This window comes from Megalobrama amblycephala, linkage group LG1, assembly GCF_018812025.1.
Source record: "Megalobrama amblycephala isolate DHTTF-2021 linkage group LG1, ASM1881202v1, whole genome shotgun sequence".
In the NCBI taxonomy this organism is placed as follows: domain Eukaryota; kingdom Metazoa; phylum Chordata; class Actinopteri; order Cypriniformes; family Xenocyprididae; genus Megalobrama; species Megalobrama amblycephala.
The window spans coordinates 13,668,528-13,690,741 of record NC_063044.1 but is presented as its reverse complement, the minus strand read 5'-3'; the positions used below and the strand labels follow the sequence as shown (position 1 = coordinate 13,690,741).

The window sequence follows — 22,214 nt, the reverse complement described above, 5'->3', positions numbered from 1 at the left end:
TTGACCGACGGTGTTGATATGAGGCTGTACTGAACCTCCTGCATTGGACGGAAGAAGATTTGCTTGATGCATAGGGAGGCATATGATCCTTGTTCAATAGTGCAAGGCAGATTGGTAGCTAGGGTCTAGGGTTGTCTTTGTTGTGGTCAATTAAACTTGAAAAATAAGCTTTTCTTGCAGACCTCATTGTATTATTTAGCATTTTCGCATTTTAGCAAAGGAGCAACAAAGTTAATACATTCAGGGCGGCTGAGACTAAAATTCCCAACAAAAGTGCCTGAGGAGGGAGAGATGACATGAGCTCCATGAAGGTAGCGGCCGAATCAGCAGAGAGATTATTGACATTTCCCTTATCACTCACTTCTGGTACATACTGAAAGCTCAAAAAAGACAGAGTAGTGGTCAGATATGGCAACATGTACAATCTGTGGGTGTTTGATGGTTAACCCGCATGAGATCACCAGATCATATGAGAACTCAGGCAAATGGTGACCGGTTTTGACAGGCATCTTCTTCACATTGACATTCAAACAGGTCTCCTTGTTGACGATTCCAAGATGTCGGCACTTTTGATGTACCTGAAGCAGCCGAGCTGCATCTACTGTGCATATCTATGGTTGGCAACCCTAGCTGTGGTGAATGCACAGGTAAGTGAACTCCCTCAGACAAAATATTTTATTTAAAAAGTAAGGATTAAAAAAATATTTGTGGATTTTTATCTATCTATATCTATATCTATCTATCTATATATATATTGAACCATTCCTTCAAAAATAGGAAGTGTTACAACCCAAACCTGATGAGGTTCAGACTTTAAATGAAGACACTGGAGGACTTCATTTCTTAGCAGACCAAGGAAACACAAAAAATTCAGGTAAGATTGAAATGTTACAAAATGTGAATGTACTATTAACAATATCACAGGGACAGATTAAAAATCATTAGAAGGAACTTTACAACGCTCTGGAGCTTGAATCACACAAAGCGGAAACAATGCAGCCACCACTCGAATCTAAATCCATGAATAAATAGATCTGTTATGATAGGATAGGTAAAACATCAGGACATGAAATTGAAATTGTAATGAATGTGAAAATTTATTAGTTTATTGAATTGCACTAGCATAATAATAATGATGATGATGATAATAATAATAGAGGCTACTTCATCATAACATTGAAGTTGGCTATTTTTACACCGCTGGCTCTGATGTCTCTGTAGTGCTTAAACCTGACATGAGTTGCCTTTTGTATATCTAACGGGCGATCTTTGGTCTCATTAATCTATAATTTGTTCCCTGGCAAATCGTTTTGGCTGAAGGCTAAGTGACGTTTCATAACTTTATATATTTAGGTTGTTGTAGCCTACTAAAGCACTAATTTTGTATGTTTGCCTGAATTGTTTGCTTTATTTCTTATTGTATATATTCTTATACCTTTTATACTTCTACAATTAAAACTGACATTTACCAAAAAGAGAAAGGATTGTGTTTTGTTTTATTTCATTTTATTACAGTAAAGATAATCAGAGTATGCAAATATTGCCTGAGCTATATGTTTAATATTTTTTAAATGTAAACGAAAAGACGCAGAGTGGTGTTTTATAACCAGCCAGAGCGAGCTGAGTGATGTTATCAAGTACGTTGCTGTACCATTTGCAGAATCACCGGACTTGCGTCCTCACGAGTCCCTTCTCCTGAGTCAAACTTGCCAAGTCCGAACTACCAAGGACACAAGTCCGAACTTCGTGAACTTGGTATTGAGAAGTCTCACATGAGAGCTCCAGTCTTGTACGCGTGACCTCACGTTGTTTCCTTGTCACTTCTCGCGTGTGTTTGGTTGAGACGTATTTTCCTATTGTAAAGTCATGCAGTGTGAAACCCCCTGTCGCCGATCCATCGTGCAGTTTGAACACAGCAGCGTCTGAATGCTACCCCAGATAGTCATGCAGTGTGAGAAGATCTGTGACCCGAACACTTTGAAAATCATGCAGTCTGAACTCTGCATAACTGCATCAGATGTCTGTGTTTTGTTGGCAATTGGTGCGCAAGTGCATAAAATGTAAACAACACAAACGTTTTTGGTACCTTTTTATTTATAATAATATGGCAGCTTGCAGACTATCTCTACGCAAAAGCTGTGCGCACTTGTGATTCTTTAGCTCTGCCCGTGGCACGTCTCCAGGAGCTCGGCTTTTTTCGGAAAGACAGCTTATCTTTCTTTTATAAATATGATCAAACTAAAGACTTTTCGGAGATATGAAGGATGCAATACTACTCTACAGGTACTCAAGATTAACATGAGATTGGTAGAAACCATGTGTGTTACCTACCCTTTAAGAAGTTATATTTCATCCAAACATGAGTGTAATTATTTAATTAATATGTGTTGCATTATTTGTGTTATATATATTATTTGCCCATTAAATTTGATTCTGTTTGGCGAAGCTAATGCTAGCCTTCAACCTTCAACTGATGCGTTAAGTTTAACAAAAGTTCTGGAGGAGATAAAGACATAAAACCTCGACTAAAATAGATTATCTCGAAACAGTCTCAGGTTACGACTTTTACCTTGGAAAGAGTTCACCGCACGCTGACTCCTGCAAACCCTAATCAGAACAGAGCAGTACTCATCCATTTTCTCAAGTTTTAAGATAAGGAGTTTGTTTCGCGCTCCACGAGACAGCAAGATATTCCCATGATGGATCCAAACTGTCTTGCGCCCAGGATCTTTCAGCAGAAACGAGTTCAATGATGTTAAAAAGCCGTTTATCGGCATGGGGACTTTCCTTGGGTTTCACCATTATCTGTGCAAGTTAAAGGTGCTGTACAACAGGAAGATCAAACTGCTGTCATCGCCACGCAAGGCTGACGAATTCTACCGCGATATCAGTGCCGGATAAACTATGGACAATCAGGTTTGATTTGACTTTAATGCTTTAAACGAAAGAGGAAATGTGCAACTTAAATTCCCCAACTGTATCATATTGAATTTAATTTGTCACTTCTTACTGATATTGATGCCTGTAAAAATATTAGACAATGGTTGGAACAATACAGGCAGGATAATGCCTCCTCCCCTGTTGCTCCTGCAGTGATACGGGATGTGGCCAAAGCTGTGATTAGGGAGCATCTGATCTCATATACATCTAAAAGGAAAAAATCTATGATCGAGCGGTCTGAGCAACTGAAAAAGGATCTTATACACTTAGAGAAACTTCACAAGCAATCACCTACAGAGGTAAACTTGAGGAAGCTTAATACTGTCAGAAATAATCTTAATTTGCTTCAGATTGATCATGCCAAAAAACTATTAACTTTCACTAGGCAACATTATCATGAATATGGAAACAAACCAAACAGGCTTTTAGCCTATCAACCTAAAAGAGAGCATGCTGAATGTACAATAAAATGCATACGTAAACCGTCAGGGCAATTTAAATATGATATGTAGCATTTACAGTCAAAGTTACGGATGGTCTTTATCCCCATCAAATGTTACTATCGATATAGCCTCTGATATCTTACGGTCCAACTCGTCCGACGCCAGTCCGATACATTCTTCCTCGTCTTCATCTTCGCTCAGTTGTAGATTAGGGATATTATTCAGTCTTATTATGCCGCTTTCATCGTCGCTCAGATCGTCTTCAGAATCAGTGAGTGCTTGTTCATAAGTCAAAGAAGTACTTCAAAACATTTCGGTGTAACGGCCACAGTTCTTCATTGAATTTTGATATCAGAGCCGGCCAGAGCGCTGCATAATAAGTAGCCACGCTTCCTTTGGAGGGCGGGGGCAATAACAAAAGAAACAAAAGCCGGCTATCCAGTATGGAAATACACACAGACAATGACACGCCCCTACTGCATGCTAGAAGCTCCGAAAAACAAGCCGATTTCAACCTCAAAATGTACGCTTTTAAATATACCAATACTGCTATCTCAAACACGGAAAGGCTTCTTCATGATCTCAACTAACAGATTCTGCAAAAAAACGAAAATCACCAATTTTTCTCATTTGCTCGATAGTTGTGCTGCCGCCTTGTGTCACTGGTTTCCGTGACGGGTCACATATACTAATCATTTGTTAACATATTTTCATAACTTCAATGAGCGCATTGTTTCTGCTAATAGATTGTTAGCTAACTGGGTGATTTGTATATCCATTTCTGAAATTACATAACTTGCACACCGTCACCTCTGATAACAGATTACTCTAAATTGTAACGTTGGCATGCATTTTCTGTAAAGCTGCTTTGAAATGATACATAGTGAATATAAAAATGTGAATTGAACTGAACAAATTCATGTACACTAAATCAGTAAAAAATGACCGTGATTTTAACAGTAAAAGACTGTAAAAATGCTGCGGTGAAAAACTGTCAATTGGTTTACAGAAAGTTTCCGTACTGTATACGGTGAATAACTGTAACAGATCTAACGGTACATTTAATGTAATTTTATGGTAAAATACCGTTAAATTCACAGTTTTTGGAAGTGAAAAATAACAATTCATTGTAAAATTTACAGTGAAAAAACGTAAATTGACATTCCCACAATTCCCTGCGTGACACTTCACATTTGATATATTTTCGTTGAAATAACTCTGTTTCTTCTTAGTTTTTCTCATTTTTTTTCTAATCAGTTATGTACATTAGGGTTTTATGTTACATCTAATGTTGTTAAATTAATGTTTATTGCATTTTTAAAATTTCATGCATGTTACCATGATGGTGTTTAGTGTGTGTGTGAATGACACTGTGTGCACCTTCTATATGTTAGTGTTGTCTTTCTCAGCTTGTGGGAAATCTGCTTGTGATGAGCTTTGATTCATCATGTGACTCTTATCACCACTGTGTTTGGTGACTGTCAGTGTATTATAAAGATACAAAACAGATATTAGTACTTCATTAGGTTGGTAAATTAACATTATATCAGTTAATTAAATATGTTATTTTACCGTAAATTTAACAGATTTTTTTTTACGTTGCTACTGTATTTTTTACGGTAAAGTAGTGATGGGAAGTTCGGATCTTTTCCGCGAACCGGTTCTTTCGGACAGTTCGATTCAATAAACCGGTTGAAAAAACCGGTTCACCGGTTCTTTTACGCTCCGACGTAATTACGTCGTCTATCGCGGGCCGGGTTGAAAAAACTAGTGATTCAAATATATAAAGTTAGTAATCATAACATCAGTCAACTAAAACATAATCTGAAGCGTTTCTTACAATTTAGTTTTGCGTCTAAAGCATCCAAACACATATAGGCTACAGGCAGTGATGTGCAAACAAAGTTTTACAGTTATAAAGTGAATAAATTAGTCTTCGTCAGCGCAGAAACCATGATCCTCTTACATTATGATTTATTTAAATAAACTTACGTTTCGCCAGATTGGCCCCTCATTCGAGTCCTCTCGCATCAGTTGTCCTAGTTAACCGGTGCTGTGATGTTACTGTTCGGTAGCTTCAGATCACACGCTGAATCACGCATGCGCAGTATCATCAGCTCACCGGTTCTCAAATCGGACATGTCCGAAAGAAGCGGTTCTCGGTTGTGTACTGATGATCCGAAAACCGTTGCAACCGGTTCTTGACTCGAGAACGAGAATCATGACAGGCCGTGTATGTTTGTTCGTGTACACCGCGCATGCGCACTCATATCAGCTGCTCTGCAGCTCGTGCCCATCATCATCAGTTCTCTCTTCGGTTAAGTCACTGTACTGTTGGAGTAACTGAATAACCCGGGGATGTTGGTTTATTTCGAGAGGTAGTGTCAGGCACGTCAAAAAGTGAGTAACATTAGTAATTTGTGGATTCTAGGGATGGGACGAAATATCGTTTGACAAAATATCGCGATACAAAACGTGACGAACCGCATCGAGGTCGAAAAAAATGGATCGCGAAATAAAGATAGATGGCACTGCTGCATGATTTGCGTAGTATATAAATAATTTAGTGTATTATATTTGTGTGTATGTATATGGGGCAGACATACAGTCTATGGTGGCAGGGTAAAAAAACTAAATGGAAAAAAATATATATATCCGGGGAACGGTGCGGTACGTCGTAACGTCAAGACAGCGCATGTTGCAATAACAACACTGCAGCGAGCTAACAAATATTATTAGCATTAGCACCAACTGCCTTGCCCCCAAACAGCCGACCATGGAGTCAAATGAGGTCGAAATTGAGAACGCTCCGCCTGGATACAAGTCATATGTCTGGCAGTATTTTGGCTTTCTCATTAAAAAAGACAAAGACGGCAATAGAGTAACTGACAAGACTAAGGGGCCGTTCACACAGAACGCGTTTTTCGATTCCAATGCGCTACTTTCCCATTGTTTTTCTATGTAAACACGCGCTTGACGGACGTGCATGACCGTTACGCTCGCGTCTCGCGTCTTTTGCAGCGCCTCTCACATGAGCGCCGCGTTTTTAAGACGCCGTGTCAAGTTAAAAGAACACGCAGCGCCGCTCATCAATGTCAGTTCCAAAACAGTGGACCAATCAGAAGAACTCGGAGGCGGGGCAAACGTTGCGAGCTTCTGTTTACAGTAGCAAGTTGGCATGACAACTGTTTTATTTGACTGCAACATGGCGGAGGAGGCGCTCATTATTATCTTATTTTCTTTTTTTCCATGTCAAAACTTCTATCTGTCAATTCTGCCGTTTGCCTATTTCTATTATTTCCATTATTGTCGTTATTGCCTCACGTCTCAAAAGCGCGTCTCGAGACCCTCGCGTTCTACGCTGCGCTTTTTTTAAAAACCACTCCTGAGCGCCGCGTCTTTCGTTTTTAGAGCAGCACTAAGGGAGTGTTCTTGTTTGTGTTTGGCCAGTTAGGCCTTGTGTTTCCCTGTGTGCAGCTGAAACAAAAATAAATAAGTTGTTGTTATACAGTAATATTTTCTTCTTTTTTTTTCTTTTTTGATATCGTATCGTGACGTATCGTATCGTGACCCTGGCATATCGAGAGGCATTGTATCGTGAGTTTAAGTGTATCGTCCCATCCCTAGTGGATTCGTGTTTGCTTACTGAGATTCGAACTGTTTGGAACGATTCAGACCGATTTGGTGAACTGGTTCAACCGGTTCACTGAAAAGAACCGGTTAAAAAGAACGATTCGTTCGCGAACCGGACATCACTACGGTAAAGTTCTGGCATCCACAGTGCCGGTTTTTTACCGTAAATTTTACTGGGATTTTTTTTACAGTGTAAGATGTTTTGGAGCCAGAGAATCACCAGAAAGGTTTTGATGAAGTGTCATTCTTAAAACATCTAGCCTAAGCAACTGTTGTAAAACCATTAACAGAAACACATTTAGGATACACTCTTCCCCCAACAGGTTGACTCGCAAACACCTTCACGGTGAGTTAAATAAATGTTTTTCATTCTTTTGTCTTTTTAACAATGATGCTATCAATGTGTTTGGAAACACAGATACAGATGTTCACGAAAGAACATCTCCCAAACAATAACTTTTCTGGCGTGTGTGGATAATGAGGACTCTTTGGTTTGATGACTATTTCTGATTCTTTGTCTTAGGCACTAACAACTAACATGAACCTAACAGCACTGATTTTGACACTGAGGTGTAAAACTTACTTGGGTGACTTTCACCCCCACAATCAAAGGAAAAACAATCCCACCATCAGCTCCCAACAGACTGAAAGGAGCCAAATAGCCTGTCATACAAATGCCAATCTGGGCTGAGATATAACCCCCATAAATATATCCAAATATCTAACTATAAATCCAACTAAACCTATATCTCATTGACACTCATGGCCTGCCAATCAAGGGTGACAGCACTCATAAAACATATTTGACAACCACTGACCAGTCAGTTTGAGTGACAGCACCCAGAAATTAAGGTCATAAATTAAGGCTATAAAATCATCATTCTGACACATAGTGTAGGATAATTTACTTACATGAAATAGCATAAGCCCTTATTCTTTGTTATTGTGTTTCAGTGGAAACAGGCTGAATGGAGATTGGTTACATTCCTCACATTTAATACAGATTCAGGAATATGAATGATTACCTGATTAAGCAGTAATGAGGGAGCAGGAGATAAGGCACAGGATAGAATCAAGTCCCAGGTCACGTGATAATCCTATCGACTACAACTCAATAGCTAGGTTTCCATCCACCTATTTTTAATGCGCATTTTGAGATATTGCGTTAAAAAAATGCTGGATGGAAAGCCAAGATGTGCATAAATTAAAAAGTGTGCATAAAAAAACTTGTGCGCTCAAATGAGTAGGACACATTTTTTATGTGACATGAAAACATGCGCATAAACTACAATGGAAACACGTTTACTGAAAAAATTCCTTGATGTGTGACTTTGCAATGTAACAGCATAACTGGACCAACCAGCGGACTGATCTCGTACAGCATCTGAAATGCTGTTTTTGGTCATTCTGTAATGCCTGAGCAAAGTCTGTCGTTAAAGTGGTTCGGATTCATTCTCACGATTGCATTCACAAATACCAGCATCTGAATGCAAGATAAGATTGTTTTTCATCTGCACGCTCAGAGGTGCAAATCATTTATGATGAAAATTATTATATACAATGGCTTCTACTGCAGAAACTTCAATTTTTCTTAGTGATATTTAGCGCCAGTGTATCAGGAAGTGACGTTTTTGTTCTCTTTGACTCGCTGGATTGAAACACTGCTTTATTCACAAATGTTTTATGTGATATTCAAAATTTGCACATAAGTTAAATACGCAACTTTGGATGGAAACTTAGCTAATGTATTATCAATGTCACATTTATCAAGAGGGTGCTTCTCTTTTTTTTAATTGTCCATCCTCATCCGCCTTCTTCCCTATTAAAGGAAAGAAGGCAAGGTGCTCTGCAACCATTGAGTAATAGATGCAATACTTGGGCTTAAGTATTACATTCTTGCTTTTTCAAACTTCAATGGATGTTTTTCAACCATTTTTCAACAGACTTGCTAAAATCATGAAGGCCCACCCTTAAACCCAGCCCCCACTGGATTAGAGAAAATTGGGTAAAAGCCCTATGGTAGTTTGAAAATGCTCCACTGATTGGGAAACACCCACTAGCGTTCTGCAGAGATGCATCAACTAAAAATCCCTGTTAGTTCAATTTTACTGTCTCCACCTATGCGTGCTGTTGGCTTTCATCAAAATTTCAAAGCTAATCCAACACAATTTAAACACTGAAATGTCAGTCTCAACCAAAATAATGATTTGGAGCAAAACTCAACATTCTATCAATGTCACCATGCTATCTGAGGTATTACTTGCACAGATGTAAGCATGAGGATTGTTATGCTAAATTGCAACCCGATCTCTCTAATTTGATTAACTGGTAGCCTGTTGGAGCCTCACACAGTGTCTCATAAAAGTTATTCAGCAAACAAACGTAATGATAAACCTTAAAAACTTGCTTCAAATGTGATGTTTTCTTATTCTTTGGTATCTTGCAACCATATTCTCTCATTCTTGGCTCGTCCTTGGAAAAAAAAAAAATTATTTCGACAAGAGGAAAAAATGAGATGTCAATCAGCATCAGCAACTGCCAGTGGTGAATAAAATATTACACCCCTCTGGCTTCACCACTGTTACTTGGCACCATATTGCTGCTTGCATCTTTATTTTAATTTCCGGCTTTCCACTGTCATATGGTGGGGGCGCTATTGCACATCTTCTGAAAGAGTACTGAATCTCCTGATCAAAACACAGGTGAAAAAGAAGCAGAAACAAACAATATCATATGTAAGCAGATGCAAATGTAAAATTATGCAATCATCAACATTGAACAGCATATAAATTAACATATTACTAATACTAATACTAATATTACCAAATTAAATGTTGACCCAGGACGAACTATAGGATTGTGAAGCTCTGGGGGTGTTGATGGACTCAATCTACCCCATCTGTGTTTTGATAATCATTCTGAATCCCATCTGGGTGTAGTCTTTGACTAAACGTATTTTTCTCAGCTTCTTGCTCAAAATGTTTCTTTAATGAAACTTACCCATATTGAAATGTTGATAAAAAAAAAATGCACAAAGCTATAATAATTTTTTGTTTAAAAGCAGAGACTCTGTTATTTCTTTTGATAAATTGGATCTTAATACAACAAAGTATTATACGGGCCATGAATCTTTTGTGAAAATGATCAAAAATGCTGGTAGTGGCTGGCAACTTTTTTCAGAAACACTGGCAGGGAAAGAATTAATGTTATTGTAGGAGCCAAATGTGTTATTCTCATTATGACCACTGAGTGGCGCTGTGATTATTAGGAATTGTATATGTGTGTACGTGTGCATATAAGCAGCCTGCATTGTGTGAGTAAGCAGGTGTGTTTGACCCGGAAGGGCAAACAGGTTTTTGAACGCTTGACCACGCTTGATCGCTTGATGTGGTGGTAAACACGCTTTGATGTGGTGTTAGGCACCATTATGCTTCAATGGAACTTTTTGCACGATGATAACAAAGGAAAATAAAGCTAAACTTATATGCAAGAAGAAGAATGGTCTCAGCGTTATTTATCAAGAAGGTAACACGTCGTCAACCAAAAGTGAGTCAAACCAACTTCTCTATGGTCAAATCTCTCAGTAGCCAAAGTGTAAGACTTGGCTCCTTCAGTTATCATCAGATGTAATTTTGTTAATATATATTATAAATATTGTAAGTGTAAATATTACCTTTTATTTGTCATTTACTGCAGCCCTGGCATCAGAGCCCATTGAAGTGGCAGCTCTAGGAAGACCTCTGTTTCCTGGTATGCTGTATGACTGCCGCAAGGATACCTTCATTCCAGGTGATTTACCAACCTAAACAAATAAAAGTTTGTTGTCCTCACTTCACCAAATGCTGCATCAACAATTTAAAAACACTATAAAACCCACATTTCTTCAACAGTACATCACTTCCTCATACATAACCCTTAAAGCCATTTCTCATTTCAGGTGTTACTCTGTGGGATAAGAGGTCACTGAGTGAAGATCTGGACAGTCGTTCAAAGCTCATGACAGATCTGAAGTTCACTAGCTCAGACTCTCTCTCTAGTAAGTCCAGTCTCCTGGATGTAAGTGCTTCCCTGAAGGCCAGCTTCTTGGGAGGGCTGGTGGAGGTGGGAGGATCTGCCAAGTTCCTGCGTGACACCAAATCCTCAAACCAACAGTCCAGAGTTACAATGTATTACAAAGAAACCACCAGATTCGAACAGCTCACCATGTCCCAGCTGGGCAAGTTCACCTACCCTCAGGTGTTTGACCAGAAAACTGCAACTCATGTGGTTACGGCTGTACTGTATGGAGCTCAGGCCTTCATGATGTTTGATCGGACATTTTCAGAAGAGGAAAACAAGCAGGAGATTGAGGGAGAACTGAATGTCATGGTCAAGAAGATTCCTCTATTTTCCATTGAGGGAAAAGGAGCTATAAAGATGACAGATGGTGATAAGAAAGTGGCTGAGAACATTGCCTGCACGTTTTATGGTGACTTCCGACTTGAGCAGAACCCCACCACTTACATGGAGGCCCTAGACGTGTACAAGAAGCTCCCCACTATACTGAAGGAGAATCCACAGAATGCAGTTCCAGTAAGAGTCTGGCTCTATCCTCTTTCTCTACTGGATACAAAAGCTGCACAGTTGGAGAGAGAAATTAGCACACGTCTGGTTTCCAACACTGAAGATGTAATGGAGAAGCTGGGAGAAGTAGAGAGGAAATGCAATGACCTCTCCAGAAAACCACTGCTAAATGTTTTCAGAGACATCAAAGAGAGGCTGCAAACATTTCAGAGATCATTCAGCATTTACAAGACAATGCTCATGAAAGCTGTCAGCAGAGTCTTGCCTGCTATACGAGGAGGAGGGATGGAGGAGAAGTCACTGGCAGACACCCTGAAGATCCACTACAGCTCCCCTTTCAATGCTGACAAGCTTAACCAGTGGTTAGATCGTGCAAAGTCTGAACTCAACCTCTTGAGTACTCAAACCAAGATTCTGGAGGGAATCAGAACTGAAGACTCAGACAGTCTCAGCACCATGCTCCTTGATCCTGATATTGATGTTGTGGTGTGCTTGACCTTCACATCTCTGAAGTATGAAGACACATATCTTTCAACTCTGGAGGAGTTTATGAAATCTGACAAGTTTAAAGAACTAGATGTGGGAACGAAACCGCATTCTGGCACTTTAGAATCAGAAGAGTGGTTCAGCAATCCTGATGTCATCTCAAAGATGAGAGAGAACTTATCTCTTTTCAAAAGTTTTTCAGAGGCTAATAAAGATGAAAAGAAATACCGATTCATTATGTCTGTCATCTCCAATCCATCCAGTCCAGGCTCCTCCATCTATCTGTATGAAAAAGGGAAGCTGACAGACACACAGTTCCAGCCCGTGTCGAAGCCTCCCCCACCAGAAGCGAAGGAGGTCCTGGTGTGCAGTGTGTCCCTGAAACTGCAGAAGTCCCAGACTGGAGAAACTGTGCTGTACAGAGTGGAGTACCAGCAGGTGAAAGAGGAACAGTGGCTTGTCATAAACACACCTGATAAAGACTTTACTCTGACTAAGTTGGAGGTCGGAAAGCAGTACTTGATCCGTTACAGGATTGTGGGTAAAGTGGGAGTGAGTGAAGCCAGTGACACTATCAACGCCATACTGCCTTTATGTAAGTGCCATAAGCAATTTTTTTGCATTAATCTTTATATATATATATAAAGGTGTGGGGGGGGGGGGGGGTTGATTTTTTTTTTTTTTTTTTTTTTTTTGAAAATTTGTTAAAAACCACAGTGGAGCGATATACTATTTTTGGCAGCTGTTATAGAAACATTTTTACAAAAAAAATCTTCTGATTTAACCTTGAGATTTGAAGTATTAAATAGCTTAGATTAGATATTTGCACCACTATCTACAATGACACTAATAATTCTTAATTTCTGATAGAAATGCAAAATAAATCAGTAGTTATTAATAGAATAACGAGACACAAACCTTCACATTCAATTGCTTTTGGTCCTATTGGTTTTTGTTCCCAGTGCATACTACACATACAAACTTTTAGTCCAAAAGTGCACACATTTGTAGAAATAGGCTACACGTTTACCTCAGATTTCATTAGATAGAATATAAGCTGGGCCGTACGCATGGTTTCATAATTACCGAGGTCAGAAAATGTAGTTTGCTAGGGGGGTACGGGGGCATGCTCCCCTAGAAAATTTAGATTTCCCTGGTGTACATATGTGCATTTTTAAGATGTTTTAAGGCCAACAAATTGGATAACAATAGCTTTAAAACCATGTCAACAAATACATACATGCATCCACAGTTTTGAGGCACCTTTAAATCGCATGTTTGGTCATTTCATGCCTTAACTTACAACCGAACAATCACTGTCATTGCTCGTAGTTTCTTTTTCGCTTTATTTAAGCTATAATAAAGTAATTATGCCGCGCGCGCCGGCGCATTTGTGCAATTCTTGAGTGCGCGCCGCGAGCACAGTATAACGGTCGTGTTAATTTTTCTGAGTTTTACCGACATAGCCTGACAACATCTCATCTGACCGCAGTTCACTGTTGTTCAAGTGTTCAACTGAAGCTCCCTCGTCGTCACCTGCACCTTTTTCACGCTTGTTTGACTTGCGCCTGGCGCTGAGGCGAAGTCGGAATGCACATCTGAAAAGTGTCCCGTTTGTTGTGGTCTAAAAGAGACAGTTCTATATAAAGTCAGCGTTTTACTTGGCGATGTTTTAAAAAAAGATTTGTATTTTTGGTATTTTATAAGCTCTGTTGGTGGTTTGTGGAGTAGCATCACCCGGGGGGGATTTTTTTGTAAGAGTTTATGCATCGCACAAGTGCTCTTCAATATTTGTATCTCCGACACAAGCACAATTCATTCACACTGTGAGAGTGAATGGTCTTTATGGCTCTTTAACCAGTCAAAAAGCTTATAAAAAGGCCACAAAATAAGCCTCAAAAGTTATCAAAGATGCAACAGCGTGTTTGTATTCGATTCAGAGGAAAAATGCGAATGGCTGCACATTTATTTTTGTATTAAATTATAACAAATAGCATGTGTATATTGTGTAAACTGAATCAGAAGCCATTGCTGTGTTGTCATTCTCCCCTCATCTCCCTCCACTCTGCAGCTTAACCACGCCCACTTCTGTAGCATTTTTCAAAACTGTGGTGAGAACTGACTGCTGCTGAAACTGAGGTTTCATGACCCTTTAAAGACGCAGAGTATACTATGTATTTATTGTCAAATGTAGGCTACCATAAATGTGAGTTTCCAAAGCAATTACAAAGACAGTTAATAATGTTGTCAGTTTGACCATATCAGTTGGAGCCCAAGTATGATTCTGAAAATGCAGATAACCAAGCGATCAATCAGAAACCCGATACTCGTATGTATTACAGTAGAAGCCACAGTTCAGCTGAACGTGACATGTATTTGAACAGCATATACTTTTACAAGTAATAAAACACACATACAGTCTCTGATTCAGGAGTGCCAGATTGCCCTAGCAAAGTTGGAATTATCATTATTATTATCATTATTATGTAAATATTTTCACCGAATGACGTAGCTTGGTGGGGGAGGATTCGATCGAGGTGTCTGAGCTGGGTCTGATTCTGCCTTCTTTTATAGATAGAATAAATCATTTTGTAGGAGACTTTGTGCTTTGTAACTTTGCATATCTTATACATGCACAAACAGCTGCATAACACACTAAAGAAAAGGAATGCATCATATGACTCCAACTATATAAAATTCATAATAAACAATAAAAACCCTTGAACAAGTGAAATAATTCTCTGAATGAAAACCAATAGAACATTTAAAAATATAGCTAATGTGGTGGATCTGGTATTTCTTTTGTATTCTGCACTGTGATTTGGCCAATCCATTCATATGATTTCATTCCTGTGCTCTGATGAACATGAGTCGGCAAGCCCCATTCCCTCATATATGAGAGGACACAACATTCTGGTTGACGTCTGTTTACTGAAAATTGAAATAAAACAGCTTCTGAGTGGTGTTTCGCTGCAGACATTAGGCATCTAAAAAAAGTATGAAAATTAATGAACTTGCTAATGAGAGCACTGTCCAACATAAGTTCACAAAAGGCCATATAACTATTAAAATATACGTTAATGCTCTTATTGCATAACCCAAGAAATGCATATTTGCTCATATCCAACAAGTACGGACTCCTGCATATCTCAACACATACAATCTCCGAAGCAGTAGAACAGTACAGATACGCTATTCAACATCAACATGTAACATCTGAATATTAACAACTTTATGGTAGTAATGCACTATAGTGATGAGTATGCATATGTGTACAGTTCATGTGACAAAGTCTTTGTGCCAGACTGGCAGGTGTCTAATTCTGGAGTGTCTTTGAGCTACCGTTGTGACAACCAGCTTTGGAACCTCTTTAGGTTCATTATCTAAACAACTTTTACCCAGACATGGTGACAGGTGTATTGCGTTCCCCACTTTCCCATCATCAAGATGTATGTGTCCTGACCTTTTTGTCCCAGCACTGTACAAGGCATGCTGAATTTCGGACTGCCTTTTTTCACACGAGTAGGTATCCTCACCCGCACTCTGTCCCCTGGTCGTAAAGCAGATGGTTTCGCTGCACGGTTGATGTCAGTGTAGGTTTTGACTTGAGACTGGCGAGGATGAAAATGAGCTCGCACTGGAGCATCAGTACATGCAGAGTGCTGGGTGGGTTTAATGTGTAAGGTCGTTCTCAGGTTGTGTCCAAGCAAGAGTTCACTGGGAGCAGCACCAGTGGTGGCATGAGGTGTTGCACGGTAATGCAGCAAGAAGTCCCTCGCCAAAATTTTCCAGGACTTCCCTTCCAAGCTTGTGGTTTGAACACAATCTTTCAGGACACGGTTCATACACTCTACAGCCCCATTAGCTTGCGGAAAGTATAGGGAGGTACAAACATGTTTGATATTCCTACTTGCAAGGAACTCAGCAAAGGTAAGAGATGTCAATTGCACACCATTATCAGTCACAATTTCCACAGGGTTGCCAAACCAGCTAAATGTTGTTGCCAGAAAGTCAGTGACAGTGTCAGTAGTGACATTACTGGTGAACGTTATTTCTGGCCACTTACTGTAGTAGTCAATTAAAGTGAGTACATACCTGCAATCCCAGGTCCCTAACTTGAATGGTCCGACAATGTCAAATCCAACCTTTTCCCATGGTGCAGAAGGAAGTGGTACTGGTTGAAGGGGAGGCGTATGTGTTTTGGCTCTGTTGTCGTGTGTTTGGCAAAGCTGGCATGAACAGATTGTGGACTGGGCTGTGTGGTCCATGCCAGGCCACCAATCTAAGTCACAAAGATGCTGTTTGGTCCTGACGATGACCCTGATGAGCTAAATTAATTAGGACCCTGCACAGAGATACAGGTGCCACCAAGCGGTATGAGGTGGAAGGTTTTTCTTGTTTTTAGGCCAGCCTATAAGTAGTTGCTGTAGCAGTGCTGACAGTTCAGGGCAAGCAGTGAATTCTTTAGAGAACTCCTCCAATGAAAGAGCACGGGGTTCAGCAAAGACAAATGCCACTCTATCAGGTTCAATGGCAAGGCAAGGCAAGTTTATTTGTATAGCACATTTCATACACAATGGTAGCCTCAATGAGGAGCCCGTTACAATAATCCACCCTGCTGGTGATGGAAGCCTGAACAAGTTTCTCTAAGTCTTGACTGGAGACAAAGCATCTAACTCTTGCAATATTTTTGAGATGATAATATGCTGATTTAGTTATTGTCTTTACATGGCTACTGAAACTCAGGTCTGACTCCAAAATCACACCAAGATTCCTGACTTGATTTTTAGTTGTTTGACCCCTAGAGTGAAGGTACATGTTCACTTTGAGAACTTCATCTTTGTTTCCAAACGCAATGACTTCAGTTTTGTCTTTGTTTAACTGAAGGAAGTTTAGGCACATCCAATTTTTAATTTCATCAATGCACTGGCACAGCGAGTCAGTGGGGCTGTAGTCGTTAGGTGATAGGGCTAGGTAAATCTGGGTGTCATCTGCATAGCTGTAATATGCAATTTGGTTCTTTCTCATTATTTGGCTCAGTGGCAGCATATATAGGTTGAACAGGAGGGGTGCAAGTATTGAACCTTGAGGGACTCTGCATGTCATGGATGTCCACTCAGACTTATGGTCACCGATACTCACATAATAACCTCTCCCTTCTAAGTATGACCTGAACCATTTAAGGACCATCCCAGAAAGCCCAACCCAGTTTTCCAGCCTGTCAAGAAGTATGTTGTGATCGACAGTGTCAAATGCAGCACTGAGGTCGAGTAGAACCAGCACTGATAATTTACCTGTATCTGTGTTTAGGCAAATTTCATTTATTATCTTTATGAGTGCTGTCTCTGTGCTGTGATGCGGTCGGAAACCAGATTGAAAGTTGTCAAAGTATCCATTCAAGCTTAAGAACTTGTTCAGCTGATTGAAAACAACTTTTTCAATGATCTTGCCTATGAAAGGAAGATTTGAGATTGGTCTGTAGTTGCTCAATATGGTGTTATCCAGATTGCTCTTTTTCAGGAGGGGCTTAACAACTGCAGTTTTCGGGGATTTCGGAAAAGTCCCACTTCTAGGAGATCTGCTTCTAAACAGTTAAACACACTTTTGAAAAAAGATGTGGGAAGTGTGTCAAGGGCGCAGGTTGATGTTTTAAGGTGCTATACTGTTTCTTCCGAAATTTTACCATCAATTGCTTCGAAAACAGACTTAATAGATACTTTCTGAGGTTGTGATCTGGTCTGTTTAACCCCAGTGCAGCTCAAGGATGTGCTGATCGCCTTTCTGATATTATTTTCTCAGAGAAGAAGGAAGCAAACTCACAGCATTTGCTGTCTGAGAGCATTTCACTGGGAATCTGACTTAGGGGATTTGTTAGTCTCTCTACAGTAGTAAAAAGAGTGCAGGTGTTGTTTAAGTTTCTGTTTATAATATTTGAGAAGAAGGTCTGTCTAGCTTTGCCTAGTTCCACATTGAAAGCATGAAGGATATCTTTATAAATGTTATAGTGGATTTCAAGTTTTGTCTTTCGCCACATGCGCTCAGCTTTTCTGCATTTTCTTTTCATATTTTGCACTGCTGTTGAGTTTCTCCACGGTGCTTTTTGTCTGCCACTTTTCTTCCTGACTTTCACAGGAGCAATGTTATCAATAACATTCTGTACTTTTGAGTTAAAAGAATCAAGGAGAAAATCAACAGAGTCTGCAGATATGCTTGGTGTTAAAGATATAGCCTTCATAAACAGTGCACTAGTATTCTCATTTAAGCATCGCTTTTTGACCGAGATCTAACTTCAACAGTCGGAGAGATCAATATATCAAAGAAAATACAGAAATTATCAGATAGCGCTACATCCTTAATGACAATGGATGAAATGTTTAGACCCTTACTAATAATTAAATCTAGAGTGTGTCCACGATTGTGTGTAGGTCCATGTACATGCTGAGTCAGATCGAAGGTATTCAAAACTGCCATATTGGATTCTGCATTTTCTATGTGGATGTTAAAATCCCCAGTAATAGCAAAACAGTCAAACTCTGAGGAAATTGCTGATAACAGTTCTGTAAAGTTCTACACAAAGGCTAGAGTATTTTGGAGGCCTGTAGATAACCTTAAGTAGAATGCGAGGAGCTTTTAACACAATACCCAAGTATTCGAAAGACAAGTAATCACCAAATGACACTTGCTTGCATTGATAGACATCTTTAAATAGAGCAGGAACACCTCCACCTCTCCTAACAGCTCTGCAGACACTCATAAAAGTAAAGTTAGGAGGGGCTGTTTCATTCAGGATTGTTGAACTGCAACTGTCTTCAAGCCATGTTTCATTTAGAAGCATAAAATCTAGGTTGTTTGTGGTTATTAAGTCATTGACTAGAAGTGATTTATTTTTAAGTGAATGGATGTTTAAAAGTGCTAATTTAACAGTCTTACTTTCTGTCTCTACAGTAATCTTAGTTTGACATGTAATAGGTAGCAGATTAAATGGGTTTGCCAAGCGGTTTGAGAAGGTCTTAGGCTTTCTATCACGTAATAAAACAGAAATAGAGAAAGCAACAGGCACACTGGGTTCCCGCTTGTTCTGTAAACGTTTGATAAAGTCACTGTTATCATAGCGTGGACCCGACACACATCACTGAGAGCTGTTATCGGTTGTTTTTGGTTCACCTAGAACAGATGGAGGAGGGTGAGGGCCCTGGTGTTGTGGCAGGGGCCGAAGAGCTCTCGCAGGAGGAGGGGGAGGGCGAGCTGGGCCCACAGGCTTTGGTGGTTTCGGGGCTTGACGCTTTTTTGTTGATATCTGGGGGCTCGCAGCAAAAGAGTGGGAGAGTTTGGTTCCAGCATACACCAGTTCCTCCATTTTCTCTGAGAAGCACAGAAGAGGTGATGCTGGAGAGAGGGATAACGTGTCCGGTGAGAGGGGCTGTTGCTCTGGTGTTACCGGAGGCTGTAATATGTTGTCCTGGCTTCCCTGGCTGTTGTTGGAAATCTCAGAAGCATAGACCAGGAGACTTTGGGATCTCTTGAAGCAGAAGTTACTCTTTATTGAGAAACACGCTGTGTGTCGCTGTGGTCATCCAAAATCTAACTAATGCAGTGTATACATGATGTTTTATAGGCATTCACTGGGCAGTCCTTAAAGGTGTTGCCCTTACACACAGCCTTAGAAGTGACCACTAAAACAAAAGCATCTAAAGACAATACAGGAAATTACCCCCGACTGTGTAGATAATAGTACCCCAAATGGTATAAACAGTAACTGGTCACGAGAACTAAGACTATGTAAACATTCACACATAGTTTGACTTCCAAATGCATAGGTGCTAATTCAATCAGTCTGACAGTATCGCCCATACCTTTACATTATCATAGAGACAAAAGCACTACTGTATCTTGAGCTTGTCCTGTCAAATGGTCAGGATGTAGGATCCGCAGATCTTAAACAGATTCTTAAATTTGTAATTCCACACTGTTTTCCCAAAAGTCATCCTTGGGTGCTGAATCTTGGAGCAGTTCTAACACGTCACTGTCTCTCGGTGAGCTCTGTGGGCAGGGCTCAGTCAGGATTGTGCCCGTGAGCAGTGGTTGTTGTGGCTGCGTGGTGTTATCATTGACCTTGTGGGATGTGTCAACTGCATGTCCATTCAGGTGTTGAAATGAAGTCCTGTGGTCAGTTGTACTCTGTCCAGGTGTGTTTGTGCCATTCAGATTGGCGCACACTGCTGAAGGATGATGGAGGGAGAAGTAGATATTGTCTTTTAGCACTCTTGAGCCCAGTTTGTTTGGGTGCAGGCCATCATGAGTGAACAGTTGTCTCTGACTCCAGAACAGATTGAAGTTGTTGATGAAATTCAGTCCTTTTAAGTTGCAGGTTTTTTGCAGCCATGTGTTAAGCCCAAGCAACCGTGTAAATCTATTTGTTCCTCTTGCTGGGAGTGGTCCACTGATGAACGACTGAACTTTTAGTCTTCTAAGCATTTCAAAAAGTTCATTGAAATCCCTTTTAAGAAGTTCTGACTGCTCTTTCTGAATATCATTCTTCCCCACATGGATGATTAGTCGATTTGCAGTCTTATATTTCATCAGAATGCTCTTAAGTTCCCTGTTTACATCAGAAACTGTTGCCTGTGGAAGGCAGCATGTAGTTGTATCCCTGCTGCTAATGTTTCTGATAATAGAGTCACCCACTATCAGAGTCCTGGGCTCGGCTGCTCTAAGAGCTGAGTGCCGTTGTCTGCTCGACCTTGAGCGGCAGTTAGCATCGGTGTTAGCTGCTGGCTGATTTGATCTGTGTCCGATCATGTTTGGGGATTCCTCACCCACATTCATCATGTCTGGAGATTCCTCACCCACATTCATTAACACTTTAAATCTGTTCGCCAGATGTATTAGCAGTGGTAGGGAGCTAGTGTTTGTGGTAGAGGATGCTACTGCATTAATATGTGATACTCGTGACAATCTGATGTCTCGAGTGCCATTGGGTCTCACTCCCTGTTTGTGCCATCGATTAGTATGTTGATCAGTTTCGGCACTCAGTACGGTCTGTTTAGGGGCATTAGATTCATGGGACTCACCGACTGTGTGCTGAGGATGTCCATGACGAAGCTCTGTTGTGTGTTCCGTCTGGTTTGGTAGTCCCGCAAGTAACTTTGTTTCAAGAACTGCAATCCTTTGTAGAAGTCTGTGGCAGTTTGTGCAGCAGGTAGATTCTTCAACCAAAGGAGGCATATTATTTCTAATCCTTTTGGATGTAGGCAGCTGTGTTTTCCCTTCTCAGGAATGTAAGCTGATGGCTGCCGTCAGTGGGAGGCTGGTTGGATAAAAAAATCCCCTTTTTTGTAGCAATTCTTCCAGTTAAAAAGATTGTTGGTGCCAAGATTTGTCGTTTGAGCACTGTGCTGATTTGCTGTAGTTAAAATTAGGAGATAAAATATAAAAGCAATAGAGCAAAGCACGGAGCTGTAAGCAAGAGCGTCTGAACAGTAGCGAAGCAGAAAGTGATTATCACTCCACCTCCACCTGTAGACACCATCACTTCCGCTAGAGGTCCTTCCACGAGGAGCCTCTATGCATTGAAGTGGAACCTGTTTGTTGAATGGTGCTCCTCTCACCGAGAGGACCCCCAATCATGCTCGGTCAGATCTGTGCCTTCCTTCCTGCAAGAGGGCTTGGAGCGAAGGCTGTCTCCCTCCACCCTCAAAGTGTATGTTGCCGCTATCGCCGCACATCACTATTCAGTTGATGGCAAGTCCTTGGGGAAGCATGATCTGATCGTCAGGTTCCTGAGGGGGGTGAGGAGATTAAATCTGCCTCGCCCTTCCTCCATAGCATCTTGGGATCTCACCCTGGTACTTACATCTCTCCAGGGTCATCCTTTCAAACCTTTGCAATCAGTAGAGTTAAAAGTACTGTTCCTTAAGACCGTCCTCCTGGTTGCATTGGCTTTGCTCAAGAGGGTAGGGGACCTCCATGCATTTTCGGTCGACAAATCGTGCCTGGAATTCGGGCCCGGTGACTCTGACGTTATCCTGAGACCCCGGCCCGGATACGTGCCCAAGGTTCCTACCACTCCCTTCAGAGATCAGGTAGTGAACCTGCAAGCACTGCCTTCGGAGGAGGCAGACCCAGCCCTAGCTTTGCTCTGTCCCGTCC

General features: G+C 40.6%; 2 protein-coding genes across 2 annotated transcripts in view; one reads left to right on the top strand and one right to left on the bottom strand.

Moving 5' to 3' along the window:
• Positions 1-22,214, bottom strand: part of LOC125263219 (zinc finger protein 271-like) — a 237,334-nt gene that overhangs the window by 95,687 nt on the left and 119,433 nt on the right. The gene's annotated exons all lie outside the window — the stretch shown is intronic.
• Positions 1-22,214, top strand: part of LOC125263237 (stonustoxin subunit alpha-like) — a 32,121-nt gene that overhangs the window by 4,173 nt on the left and 5,734 nt on the right. Inside the window, exons 2-5 of the mRNA XM_048182232.1 lie at positions 535-647; positions 778-874; positions 10,713-10,805; positions 10,954-12,660. Coding sequence (XP_048038189.1) covers positions 558-647; positions 778-874; positions 10,713-10,805; positions 10,954-12,660 — 1,987 coding nt within the window. The 5' untranslated portion in view covers positions 535-557. The remainder of the gene's footprint in view (positions 1-534; positions 648-777; positions 875-10,712; positions 10,806-10,953; positions 12,661-22,214) is intronic.